Below are 13,993 nucleotides of genomic sequence, written 5' to 3' on the forward strand. Positions count from 1 at the left end.
TGAAGCTGCAGGCAAGGGCATCAAGGCTACGTTAAAAAATGATTAAATGAATGAATGTCAGTAAGAAATAATTCATTCTTCTCTGTTAAGTACTGACTGCATACTGGCTCTCCATCCCTTCAAGAAGTAGAATTTTTATATCTCTGCTTTCTGATCCGGGCGTCCTTTTGAAAGAGTTATTCAATGGATCAGGTATTAAAAAGCAAGAGAAATAATTAAACTTTTTTTAATAATTGTGGAAACCAGTGCTAGACTTAATGTTCAGTAAACAGTATACCCATCATGGGTTTCCTCTTCTGATTACCGTTTAAAACTTTTAACCTTCAGAGTACTCTTCCTGGTAGGTAGTTACTCATTGTTTTATTTTTTTTTTACTAGTGTTGTCTAGCGGATGTGTTAATTCTGTCTGCGTTCAGATCTGTTCTATAACCCCCTCCTGCTGCAGTGCACGCTGCGGTGATTGCCATTAACGAGGCGGTGGAGAGGGGCTCTGTGGAGGACACTGCACTGGCCCTGCGTAACCCCAATGCCATGCTGCTGAACCTCGACGAGCGCCTGGCGCCAGTCTACCAGGAGATGCTGCACCAAGCCCGGTCACAGAAGAGTGGCAACACCCGGAACAGGGTGAGCGTTCCTGCTGCTACCTGGAGGATCGCTTCCTTCTTACTGTTGGAGCTGCACACACCTCTTATTCAGACTGAGCTCTCCACAGAAACCAGGCCAGGATCGTTGCTGTTGATTGGGCTGATTTGCCATTGCAAGCGGAACTAATGAAGAAACAGCTGCTGGGATTCTTAGACTCTGTGACCCAAGCAGCTGTTTCTTCACTTGTTTCACTTGCACTGGTAATTCAGCCCAATCAACACCAATGACCATCCCCTGAGGAGAGCCTGATCTGAATATATATATATTCCTCTATGTCCCTCTTGCTTTGTATTCCTCAGTTTTTAAACCAGGATTCTCCAATGGATGCTTAGCTGTATATGTTTCATTGAGGTCCACAAAATGGCTCTTGAAGTATCCTGAAGTTTAAATGAGTAGAAAACTTCTTAAGCAGCGTCTTCGTGTAGCTGCTACTATATAGTCCTCTTTTTAGTAAGCTAGAGGATGTTCTAAGGCTGTATAAGAGCTTCCTGGTAATCGCTGTGGCTCTTAAACAAATACCTTGTTTCCATGAGCACGGACTGACCTCTGATCCGGGCTCTCCTGCAGTGTCCATCTAGTTATTGGTGTAGAATCTGCCAGTCTTACTGCAATACAGTCAAGTTCCAGAGCCCTATTGAATATCAGCTGGATCTCAAATTTCTAAGTGGATCAAATGTATCACTCTGGCCACCTGTAAGCAGCAAACTAGCTCTTTAAAATTCTCCATCCAGGGTCGACTCTTGAGTTGTCCATTTTAAAACCCCATGGATGTTTGCGGTTCAGATAGTTTTATGACTACAGCACAGCTAAAGCAGTGAAGTCAGAATACTGTTTGTTATAACTTGTAATTGTAAATTTAAATCATTTATAACCATGTAAATGACAAATACAAGGAGGATGTCCAAAATGCATGAATCTGTGTTTCAGTACAACCCTGATGCTTTCCAAGAGAAAGACATTTACGAGGAATACTTGACCCAGGCTGAGATCCAGAGCAACATCAACCAAGTGAATGGTGAGAGGGATGAGGATTAATCAAGCTTGGTTTAGTGACTGGGCATGGCTGGTAGCCTCTGGGGCACAGAAACTTGTAAAGGGGGGGGGGGAGTTTATAGCTGTATCTCTCTCTATATCTATCTATCTATCTCTATCTATCCCTTGCCTGGCTCACCCTAATGTCATGCTTGTTTATTTTGTAAAACCTTAGTTAAATGGATTATTCAATGACATTTTTTTAAATCAAATTCCAGTTGAAATAAATTAAAATACGCACTAAATAAATTAAGCACTTGCCTGAACCCCTGTACATCTTTTAAAAAGTTATGTCACTGATATAGTTTGTCTCTGTCCTCCTAGTGTATCATTTGACTGTAAAGTATGTTACTGAATGTTTTGGGGCAGACATCCCCCCTACAGTAAGACTCCTATTGTGTAGAAGTTTCATCCATTCCTGGTTTTGCTATGAGTTTAACAAGATACATCTGAGGCTGTTCGCTATACAGAGAGAGAGAGAGAGTTGTATTCCATCCCTGCTTACTGTACTGCTGAAATTATTGAAATCAATGCATTATTTCAGTGCAGGATGTGGGTGTGTCTCTGCTGCCCCTTGCTTGTTTGCCACGGTGCTGCGGTTTATTCTGATGGAAGGCGTGTCTGTTTCAGTGAGCGCTGCTCTGGAGCGGGTGGACGATGCTCTGGATATGAGAGACGGCCCTGCTCTCCACGCTGCCCTGCACTCCCCCTCCCTGGCACTGCAGGGGCTGCGCAGGGAGCTCTCCCACTGGTATCTGGAGCAGCTCTCCCTGCACCGCCAGGACAAGGCACTGGTACGACTGCCAGCAGGGCTCTGTCTGTCTGTCAGAGTTTTCACAAGAAGTCATTTTAATAGTATTTACTGTAATACTAGCATCTCACCTAACAACATCTAGGGCTTTAAAAGTATCCAATTTTCATTAAACTATTAATTGCCATTTATTATTGAATACCATGCTGTACATGCTGTTGATATACATCGTGGCAAATGCCATACTGAGTGTTCATTATTTAACAATTTTATCTTTTTTTTCACTAAAAGGATCATCAACTTAAATCTGTCATTTAACTATTATTGAGGTTCAAGGACCGTAATAACGACACAAGTACAAGATAATGATCTCGATGTAACGGTTTGCAATGTGGAGATGTTGAGATAACTTGTATTGTGATCAAGCCGTATGTGTTGAAATGCCGGCTCTCTCTGTGCCCTGCGCTCAGTGAGCCTGCAGTGCTGTGCTTTGAATCTCCTGCAGTTCTCTGTGTGTGTTTGTGTTGCAGGACCTGGGCTGTGTGGAGCCGCTGGACAGAGAGGAGCTGCAGGAGGGAGTCAACGCTGCCAATGAGAACGCACAGCGCAGTCACGCCAGTGAGTTACACAACACTTCTATACACCCCAACTAGCCCTGACTGCAAATCTACCCTTATCACATAGCTATACATCTGTAGCTCTAGAGCTGTCTGGTCACTTAATTCAAATACATATTTTCTTTCCTATTTTCAATCTTGTGGATTGTCGAAGTCAATCAGGTTAGAAGTAGAGAGATCAATAATGGGATGTTTTCCAATTGCATGCATGGCATCCTGTATATATGTTCATGAAGTACTGCAGGTATTTCATAAGTGAGGATGACCCAGGGTTATGGCTTCATGAAGGAAATAACTGTAGCACTTCAGAACATTCATGGAGTATTGCTTTTGTTTACCATGTATGAAGAAAGTATGTTTAAACTTGAATCAAGCTCAGCTGAGGCTGTGTGGTCCAGTGGTTAAAGAAACAGGCCTTGTAACCAGGAGGTCCCCGGTTCCAATCCCAGCTCAGCCGCTGACTCGCTTTGTGACCCTGAGCAAGTCACTGAACCTCCTTGTGCTGGGTCTTTCGGGTGAGACGTTGTTGTAAGTGACTTTGCAGCTGATGCATAGTTCACACACCCTAATCTCGTATCTTGTAAAGTGCTTTGTGATGAATGTCCGCTATGATAATAATATATTATTATTTATATATATAAATAATAATAATCTGCTTCGCAACGCAGTGTATATAATGCAAAACTATACGTTTGCATACTTGCATTTAACAGACAAAATTTCTTATCTAGGAATGCTGTGGGGTCATTAATTTCTAAGACTGTATGAACCCTATAGAAATCTTACAGTCTGTTGACTGTTCTAGTCACAGATTGTATTGCACGTATCGCATCTGTGTTGTGCAATAACAGCTTTTATTTAATCCCAATACCTCTGTGTGCGTGCATGTGTGTCTCTCCCCTCCCTCCCCTCTGCAGTGGAGCAGGCAGTGTCTCGTATCCACGCTGCTCTACGCCGGGGGATTCCCAGGGAGACAGTGAAGGAGCTGATGGAGCCGGATGCAGAGCTCCCTGACGTCTACCCCTTTGCTGCTGAGCTGTACCAACGAGAGCTCGCTGCTCTGCAGGCACAGAACCCACAGGTAACACACACATCCCTGTCTCTCTCTCTCTGCCTCCCTCTCTTCCTCCCTCCCTCCCTGCCTGCTTCTCTTCCTCCCTCCCTCCCTCCCTGCCAGCCTGCCTCTCTCCCTTCCTGCCTCTCTCCCTCTATCCCTGCCTGTCTGTCTCCCTCTCTCCCTGCTTGCCTCTCTGACTCTTACAGGATCTACACACCATGTTTCAGTCCAGTCCTCTGATTTTACAAGCTACTTAATTATGTGGGTGCTTTATCAGGATGAGAAATAGCACTGTTCTCTGTGGCACCCCATTGAGTACATGGTCCTAGCTTGAAGTGTTTTACAAGTCCTCAAGGCTTCCTGTGTTTTAAACCAGTCACGTATCCACATCCTGTATTTTGGATCTACATAAATGGTTATTTAAAAAAAAAGCCCTTCAGCTGTGTAGAAAGAAAATCAGACACAGTGCAGTGTGTACCCACTGGTTTCAGCATTGCATGGCACTTTGTTCAAGGGCTCTTTTGAATACTGAGTGCCCCAAGCGAGTGCTTCTGCTCAGTGTGTGTGTTGCACAGAAATAACAGAAGTTTCTTTTATACAAATTTGAGAAAGGATCCAGTTCAAGGGATTTAGTAATGTGAGTGCTGTGTGCCTAGGGGGTGCTGTTGCAGGAGGAGCTGTTTGTTGCCGTGGAGATGCTGTCTGCAGTGGCATTGATTAACCAGGCCTTGGAGGCAGGCGATGCTAGTGGATTCTGGAGAGCCCTGATTAGCCCCGCTGCAGGTCTTGCCGATATCGAGGACGGCTTTGCTCAGCGGTAAGTTATACACAGGCCTGTATGAGGGAGAACTTGAGGTTCACACATTAACAAGCTAACCAAAGCTTTAACCCATTTCCATCCTGTAAAAGCACTGTCAACATCATTACTGCCCCCCTTTTCCATTCTCAAGGCCATATTGCAGGTTTCTTTCTTAATTGGGGCTATGCTGATGTTTCAAATCACTCGACAGGAAATAATACCCTGTACTACAAGGACCCAATGGGATAGCGGCAATCTGCCCATGTGACCTACAGCACAGGAATTGATTGGATGCCAGGAATTAGCAGCATGTTTTAAAATGTGTCCCCAAAAAAGTACATTTTCATCACAATGAAAACTGGCAATCATGAATGTTGTTCTTAAACTGAAAACAAGGGTTGATGCTAGCATGCCTCGTTTCTATGCCCCTCAACCTGGGCTGAAAACCCTGCTGCCCCTGATCTTTAGTTAGTCACAACACTGACCAATCAAGTGACAGGGTGGGTGTAAACCTGTAATCCTCCTCCGGGGTGAGCAGGTTTCACTGCTTGAATATTCTCGTGTCGTGTGTTTTAGTAACAAGAAGCTCCAATGAATTGTTAGGATTATTGGAAACAAAGCAATAGCGTCCATCCTGTCGGTATTGTAAACAAATGGATGCAACCTTAGCTTCAAGGCTTGCTGGAAAAGAACCGCCAAACTGGCACTGCACGCCGCCAAACTGGCACTGCACGCCGCCAAACTGGCACTGCACGCCGCCAAACTTTTCACTCAACTCAGGTAGACTCAATGGAGGTTCAGAAGGAATACAGGAGAATCCGGATCAGCTCGGACTGGCGGTCAATCCATGCTCATGGAAACAAGGTATTGGTTTCCGTTTTTAAACGTATCTTCAAAGCGTTTGCTCTTTAACTGCTTTTTTATGAAAGAGGTAAAACACCTGTTTGTTTTATAAAAGTACATCCAAACCAGTGACGTACAGCACACCCTCACTGTAACAAACCTGTCGGGTCCAAGCCTTTTGTTCGTTATGTCGAGGGGTTCGCTATCGCGAAAGGAGTAAACTGTTGGAATAAGTGAATAAATTGAGATTGTGAATAAAAGTAGAATTGCATGTACCTGTTCGTCTCAAGTATGCAGTACTGTGCCTTTTGCTTTATCCTATTCATTAAAGAATTAAAACACACTACGAAAAGCAAAAATCCCTGAAGCTGAACTTTTATTCAAAATCAGTCTGACATGAATCGTTTCAAAGTGCACCAAATCTTAATCCAGCATGCGAGAATCCCACAGCTTTTATTCCAAATCAACCCGACATGAAGTTTGACATAAGAAGTTTTTTTTTTTTTCCTTTAATCAATGTTGCTGAACAAGCCAAAAAAAAAGATTTTTGACAAACTGTATTCACAGCAGAGATAGGCCTGCATTACTCCTTTCTTTTCAAACGATCAATATAGTTTCCAGATTTGCAACATAAAATGATTTATTTCTTTCAGAGGCAGTTATACAGCGTGTGTATTTAAGACAAAAGTGTTGACTTCACTGAAGAGATGCATTCCATGCATACAGACCGGGATGTTGACAGTGTGTTTTTTTTTTTTTTATAAACTTTTAAATATTTGTTTTATTTGCAGTCCAAGGGCCAGGTTCGTTATAGTCGAAGGTTCGTTCTAATGAGGGGGCGTTCTAACGAGGGTGTACTGATTTAGTCCTCAAGCTCGCTTAAGAATAGAGGAAACGCTCTGAAAATAAGACCCTGTGTGCAGCATTTCGTTGTCTGTGAAAAAAGGCTTATTGAATATAAAATACATTGAATTGCACACTTCGTACTGTGCAAACACTATGGCTAACGCGTGAAGCACAATTGAAAATGACTGGAAACGTGTAACACGTGTGTGCACCCTGTTTGACCCTGACTGCTGGCGCCTGCACTCTACTTGCAGTTACTTTGATGAGCTGTGCAAGCTGAGGACTGCAGCTCTGAGACAAGGCACTGCTCTGCTGTCCTGGAATGAGCTTCAGGCTGGTCTGAATAACGTCAACTTGTCTGTGCAGGAAGAGCATGACCGTGAGTATCCCCTTCCAGGACAAGGGAAGCCTCAACGCCCGTTTCCACGATGATATTACTTCCACATGCCTCTAGTGTACAACTATGGCCAAAAGTTTTGCATTACCTAGAGGATTTAGACATCATTCAATAAAAAAAGAATCATGTCATCAAAGAAACTACATAATGATATTGCAAGTGTCAACCAGAAGCCGTAATAGTACAGTATTTCATGTTTGATTTCCAAATGTTGAGCTCCCGAGTGGCGCATCCGGTAAAGGCGCTCCGCGTGGAGTGCAGGATGCATCCTATAGCCTGGAGGTCACTGGGATTCCATTGCCGACCGTGGACAACTGCTCCCAGGGGTGGTGCACAATTGACCGAACGTTGACCGAGCGGGGGGGAGGGCTTAGGTCGGCCAGGGTGTCCTCGGCTCACCGCGCACCAGCGACCTCTGTGGTCTGGCCAGGCGCCTGCGGGCTTGCCTGTAAGCTGCCCAGAGCTGCGGTGTCCTCCGACGCTGTAGCTCTGGGTTGGCTGCATGGCGAACCTGCAGAGTGGAGGAAAAAAAGCAGTCGGCTGATGGCACATGTTTCGGAGGACAGTGTGTGTTCGTCTCGCTGCTCCTGAGTCAGCGCGGGGGAGGTAGTGGTGAGCTGAGCCTAAAAATAAGATTGGCTATTTCAAATTGGGAGAAAAACGAGGTAAAAATCAATTGGCGACCTATTAAATTTATATATTTAAAAAAAACACAAACAAAACACCTGACACATTGAAAACATGAGTCATATATGTAAAAAAAAAAAAACTAGAAAGCAGTATGTAATTCAATATGTTAATGTAACATTATTCAGCAGGTTTTATTTGACTTTACAAAGAATAGTTGATTCTATAGGGTGATGCAAAACTTTTGACTATAGATGTAGGTCACACAGATGTGTCTGTGTGCTTTGCAATCTCCCTTTGTGGGGTGAATATTTTTCTAAGAAGCTGTTTTGCACGCTTCACAACGTCTGTTCTTCCCTTGCAGAGATTGTGTCCATTGGGCTGGTCAATCAGGCTCTGGAGAAGAGCGACCCACAGAGCACCCTGGCTGCGCTGATGCTGCCCTCTACTGGCCTGGCTGACGTACTGCCAGCCAATGCCAGGCGCTACCACGATGTGCTGACCTGGGCCAAGAAGCGGAAGGCTCAGGTACTGGGGTTGTCAAACCAGGGGGTTGGAGATACTCTCGTAGGGGTAATATTGCAGTAAGCGCCGGTGTTAGTTCACAGCCTTGCCCTGTAAGGCTGCTTTAGACTTGCAGGCTTCAGTCTCTCTGTTTCCGCTGCAGGAATCCCGGGACCCTGGGGCAGAGCTGTGGCTGGCAGAGATTCAGGAAGGAGTCAGGAAAGCGAACCAGGACACCCACCGGGCCCTGAAGAGTGAGGCTGCTGGGGGTCACGGAGAGGATTCGGGGAGGGGGGGGGGGGTCTCAAACTGGGGGTCACGGACAGGATTCGGGGACACACACAAAAAAAAAAAAACACCTCATCAGTTCAAATCTCTTTCTTTTGAAATGTTCTATTTTTATTAAATAGATACTCCGTCACTTAGTCAAATGAAGTGCTCTTAAACAGTGAAGGTTTCACACTAGGGTATGCCTATATTAAGCTCAAATCTGGAATGGCTCCTATTGCTATGCAATGGGAGTTGGAGGCGTTAACAGTTTATATTCATGTGGAATATAGACTGGCCCATGCAGTGCTGTTTATTCTGTATTCACAATGTATTGATGGTCTATTTCATGTCATCCTGTTTAAGGTTATATGAGTGGCTACCAGCATTCCAACTATGTTAAAGTTTAAATGCGCCTAAACTTGAAGTTTTAAATGTTTTGTGAAATTCAACAGAATCTAAAACTGCTGCTTTAACCCCTTAAGGTTCAGAAGGAATTGAGCGGCTGTATAAACGGCTTCTGCTTAAAACACATTTGAGAGCCGGTTCATTTTTAAACCCTGTTTTGTGCACCTATGTCATTGCAACTATAAAAGTTAGCATCATTTGTATCTCTGATCCGTTGCTAATCTCAGTGACTGTGTGTGCAGTGAACCAGGCACTCTGATCCATTACTAATCTCAGTGACTGTGTGTGCAGTGAACCAGGCACTCTGATCCGTTACTAATCTCAGTGACTGTGTGCAGTGAACCAGGCACTCTGATCCGTTACTAATCTCAGTGACTGTGTGTGCAGTGAACCAGGCACTCTGATCCGTTGCTAATCTCAGTGACTGTGTGTGCAGTGAACCAGGCACTCTGATCCGTTACTAATCTCAGTGACTGTGTCCGTTACTAATCTCAGTGACTGTGTGCAGTGCAGTGAACCAGGCACTCTGATCCGTTGCTAATCTCAGTGACTGTGTGTGCAGTGAACCAGGCACTCTGATCCGTTACTAATCTCAGTGACTGTGTGTGCAGTGAACCAGGCACTCTGATCCGTTACTAATCTCAGTGACTGTGTGTGTCTGCAGTGTCCCTGGGTCTGGCTGCAGTGAACCAGGCAGCGAAGGAGGGGAGATCCTCTCAGACCCTGAAGGTGCTGCTGCTGCCTGAGCTGGGTCTGTGCAGCGTGGTCGCAGAGTGCGCCCCGCACTACCAGGCTGAACTAGCAGCACTGATGAAGGCCAGGCTGCTGCAAGGTAGGCTGCCTGTGCTGGAGTTTCTTTGATTTCATGATGTTGAATAAAATATCTAAATTATGTTCAAACTGTATTTTTATTGATTTTTATTGTCAGAATCCTAATGCTGTGTGATGCAAAACTTTTGGCATATCTGTAAATGTTATTCTTAAGTGTGGGCTACACACTAGGGAGTGAGACAGGAATTATCATTTCTGTTTCATCTGATCTTGTCAAAAAATGTCCTGTCCCATTCCATCCTACGATATTTAAGAAAGAGACTGATCTGTTTTTACTGTATAGCTTAACTTTCAGGCAGGCTGTTTTTGGGGTTACCCTTTTTTCTTGTGTTTTTCATTCTCATCCTGTTCCCAGTTTAATTTTTAAAATGTCGTTCACTTCTGCCACATTGCCTATTATAAAAATAACAAGAACCACACAAACTGCAACTGTTTTATTCTGCATAACGTGTTGATAACAGGAAGGAGTTCAAAATGCCCAGCCACAAAAATGCCCGTTTTTTTTTTGCCCGATTTTTTTTTTTTTTTAAATAATAAATCAGGTCTTTAGTTTGATTAATTGGTCATATTAATCTGTTAATTGGAGCAATATATATATATATATATATATATATATATATATATATATATATATATATATATATATATATATAACTGCTCACTAATTGTTCAGCTAGATTTTGAGCTTAAGATGTTGAGGGAGTTCTCTGAGTAGATCCTGGAAGTGAATTCCAGAGTGAATGCCTTTGCAGCGTGCAGTTTTATATCAGCCCCTGTGTGCTGTGTGTTCCAGGGGAGAACGGCAGCCCCTGGGTCCGGCACACGCTGAGGGAGAGAGGCAGCTACTATTTCCACCTGCACAGCTTCCAGGGAACATGGGAACAGCCTGAAGGGTTCGTTCAGAACAGCACGCACCTCAGCCGGGACGAGATCCAGGTCAGTGTGCAACCCCACCTGCACTCGGTGTGTGTGTGTCATTCTCACAGTTCTTAAAAAGCATTTTCACATGCGCTTACACGGCTTACAGTACCTACTCTGGTTTTAAAGTCAAATAAATCCTTGTATTTAAGTACAGTAGATGCAAAAATATGGTTTTGGAGGGGCAGTGCACTTACTGCCCAAAACTCTTTTTCTATATGAAGACACAGCTGTTCTGTTTCAGGTTGGTGTTGTCTCTGTATTGATTGATTTGTTTGCTTCTTTTTAAATGAAGGTGCGACTGCTCTGTGTTGGCGGTTGTGTGCTTCTCATGAGCTTGTCTTTCCTGTGTCCTGCAGTCCATCCTGACACGGGTGAGCGCTGCACACGACCAGGATTGCCTGTGGAGAGCCAGTGAGCCCTTCATCACCAGACTGCAGGCCAGGGGCCGGGGCTACCTCCTCCGCACACAGCTAGCCACTCGCAGGCACTTCCTGCGCAAGCAGCTCCCCGCAGTCCTCACCATCCAGGTGGGCAGCCAAGTCACCCGCAGGGTCCTGATCCATGTGACCCATTCCATTCAATGACTTGGACTCTGGGCAATATACTGTACTGCCATGACCAAAACTTTTGCATCACCTAGTGTGTGTGTGTGTATAGATAAAGATATATATTAGATAGATAGATACTGTGTGTGTATATTCCTCTAGTATTAGTATACGAACATAATTTAGATGTTTTATTTAACAGTATCTAATCAAACACTACAAAATATCGCAAAAGTCTACCAGAAGCCATAATAGTAGTACAGTTTTTCATGTTAGATTTCGAAATGTCACATTTTTCAATTACCAGTTTTTCATTAAGTAGATAGGGGAAAACTACAAGTGTAATTCAACATGTAACATTATTCAGCAGGTTTCATTTGACTTTCTAAAGCAACATGTGTTACTTCTATAGGGTTTGTCCCTAGCTGTAGAGTGTAACCAGCTGTGCTGTGTGTCGTATCTTTCAGTGCCACTGGAGAAGGTATCTGCAGCAGAGACATTACCAGCAGAGGCTGCAGTTTCTCCGGGAGAACGCGCACGCAGCCCTCAAGGTACGCTTCCACCGCGTGGGGCTATAGAGTCACATTGAACTTAATATGGGCTTTCATTAACACAAAGGCAATCCCAGTCCCACCATTCAGTCGTCTATAGTGGAGTGTTTGTGTCCTTGGCAGGGAAAGTTACTGGCATGACTAGTTTAGTGATAAGCTTTGGTACATTAGATACTGTAAGGAAAATACTTTATGTATTTCCCTTTGTGAAGGAGCACACACAACAAGGCAGAGTTTAACAGGATTCCTTTATTGATTCCAATAATAAAGTCAGTTTTACAGCTAAATCATTATTGGACACAATAAGGAGACCACTAGAAATGAATCGCCAATCTGTGGAAGAAGCATAGACGCGGCGCGGGTATGTTCATGGAGAATCTCGATGCTTCTCCAATGCACCTCCAAGTGCTGCTGTTTTGTACAGTCTCTGCACCCCTTTGCGTGCAGAGCTTAGTTGCTGGCTTATGTCTGTGTGTTGGCAGCATTTAGACCTGACAGCTTCTGCTTACACCAGGGCAGGTGAGGTCAGTTCTGCTTATTTTATTGCCACTCTCGGGCAATTAAACATTCTAGCAGCGTACACTGCCCACATACAGCTGCACCTCAATCGTAGTTTTGTAGAATCAGTGATTTAACTCTCTCTGTGCAATGTGTGCGTGTGTTTTAGTGGTGTGTGCGTGTGTTTCTAACGTGTCTGCTCACTGTTGCACAGATCCAGGCGTGGGCGAGGATGTGGCTGGCAAGGAGGAGATACCTGGCCAGGCTCCGGCACTTCAGGAGCAATGTAGGTGCCACTCTTCAGGGTGGGTCAAGCTGGGGTAGCGGTGTGGAGCTGGGGGATCCTGGGGTGAAGGCACTGCTGGGTCACTGAGTCAATCTCACCCCTACCGGAAAAGGACGTAACACCTTTTAAAACTTGTATTGTCTGTTTTTGATAAGCCTGTGTTAAGGTGCTTTGACCACGAGTCCAACAGCTGCTCTTTAGTTCTTGTTGCCTGTTGTAGACATGTGGAACATAGGCCAGATCAGAAACCGGTGCAATGTAGTGCATATGCAGGTATTGCCAGAAAAATGCAAGGAAACCTGATCCAAAGTGCCAGATCACTAGATGGCGCTGTCTCTCACTTCTATAAACTCAGGTGAAAGCACATTAACACCCAAACCCACAGTATCTCAGTGCATTCAATAGGCTGCAAACATTGTACGTGGAAGAGGCCTGTCACCAGAAACACAAAGCACTCCGAATCTGTCACACAAATGAAATGCAAAGCGTCTTGCTCTCGGCAGCGGATCCAGTGTGTGTTCAGTAGACGTGTTTTTCATTTTATAAGCAGTGGCTGATTGAAGTCCTGCTGCTCTTCTAACTAATGTTACTCCCGCTGGTTTTCACACAGCTCTGGGATTTAATTGTTTAGCAGATTGTCTGATCAATCCAAATTCATTAACGCAGTGGCTTGCTGAAGAATCTGTATTAGTATATTTCTTTTTTTTTTTTTTTCAGGTTAAATCGGTAATAAAGATCCAAGCGTTCTTCCGAGCTAACAAGGCTCGTGAGGACTACAGAATGCTGGGTAGGACTATTTTGCCAGTATCTCATTGGTGTGGCCTAGTAGCAGCTCAAAGGGTGTAATCTAACCCCCAGAACATTTCCTCCCAAACTGCTGGTCTTCAATTGGACTATATACTGCACGTTCGTACATTGCATACACAGCAGGTTGTCTTGTTAGAAGAGATGTCATCTTGTGCAGTCTGGCCGACCACAAAACAGCAAGCGGGTAACCAAGCAAAGGGACAGCAGGCTTGGTAAAAATGTTGGTGTTTTTTTGTGTTCAAAACTGTAAACCAGGGCTGTAGGTCCGGCTGGTAGGTTTGCCGGAGTGTGATGGTTCATCATTTATCGAGGAGTCTTGATGTATTGTAATAGAGGTTTGTGTTGTGATGCAAGACCAAAGCACAGTGCGGCTCAGTGTTGTTCCCAAGAGGTTCTCGAGTGGAGAATGTGATTGCTGAATGTGTTATGAATACTCTTCCAAGCTCATTGATCTTTAATGTTCACCCTACACAAGTAGCCTGTCAGGACCGTCACCGTGTGTCGTGATGCACGTCTTATCTCAAAACGATCTCCTGTCTCCTCTCCCGCAGTGGGCAGAGAGGCCCCTCCCCTCTCGGTGGTGCGCAGGTTTGCTCATCTCCTGGAGCGGGGCGAAGCCGATCTCCTCCAGGAGAGGGAGCTGCAGAGGCTGCGGGAGGAGGTGGTGAGGAGCATCCGCGCCAACCAGGGGCTGGAGAGCGACCTCGCAATCATGGACCTGAAGATCGGTCTGCTAGTGCGCAACCGCATCACACTGCAGG

At 44.7% G+C, this 13,993-nt stretch overlaps 1 protein-coding gene across 1 annotated transcript in view; it reads left to right on the forward strand.

Annotated features, from left to right (window-relative positions):
- The first annotated feature begins 424 nt into the window (after window positions 1-424).
- Window positions 425-13,993, forward strand: part of iqgap3 (IQ motif containing GTPase activating protein 3) — a 28,720-nt gene continuing 15,151 nt past the window's right edge. Inside the window, exons 1-16 of the mRNA XM_041243155.1 lie at window positions 425-624; window positions 1,573-1,660; window positions 2,308-2,471; window positions 2,959-3,046; window positions 3,963-4,126; window positions 4,759-4,919; window positions 6,845-6,969; window positions 7,979-8,142; window positions 8,282-8,372; window positions 9,458-9,625; window positions 10,418-10,560; window positions 10,902-11,072; window positions 11,558-11,641; window positions 12,354-12,425; window positions 13,143-13,212; window positions 13,784-13,992. Of these exons, the coding sequence (XP_041099089.1) occupies window positions 532-624; window positions 1,573-1,660; window positions 2,308-2,471; window positions 2,959-3,046; window positions 3,963-4,126; window positions 4,759-4,919; window positions 6,845-6,969; window positions 7,979-8,142; window positions 8,282-8,372; window positions 9,458-9,625; window positions 10,418-10,560; window positions 10,902-11,072; window positions 11,558-11,641; window positions 12,354-12,425; window positions 13,143-13,212; window positions 13,784-13,992 (2,055 nt within the window). The 5' untranslated portion in view covers window positions 425-531. The remainder of the gene's footprint in view (window positions 625-1,572; window positions 1,661-2,307; window positions 2,472-2,958; window positions 3,047-3,962; window positions 4,127-4,758; window positions 4,920-6,844; window positions 6,970-7,978; window positions 8,143-8,281; window positions 8,373-9,457; window positions 9,626-10,417; window positions 10,561-10,901; window positions 11,073-11,557; window positions 11,642-12,353; window positions 12,426-13,142; window positions 13,213-13,783; window position 13,993) is intronic.

This window comes from Polyodon spathula, unplaced genomic scaffold, assembly GCF_017654505.1.
Source record: "Polyodon spathula isolate WHYD16114869_AA unplaced genomic scaffold, ASM1765450v1 scaffolds_1595, whole genome shotgun sequence".
NCBI classification, from domain to species: domain Eukaryota; kingdom Metazoa; phylum Chordata; class Actinopteri; order Acipenseriformes; family Polyodontidae; genus Polyodon; species Polyodon spathula.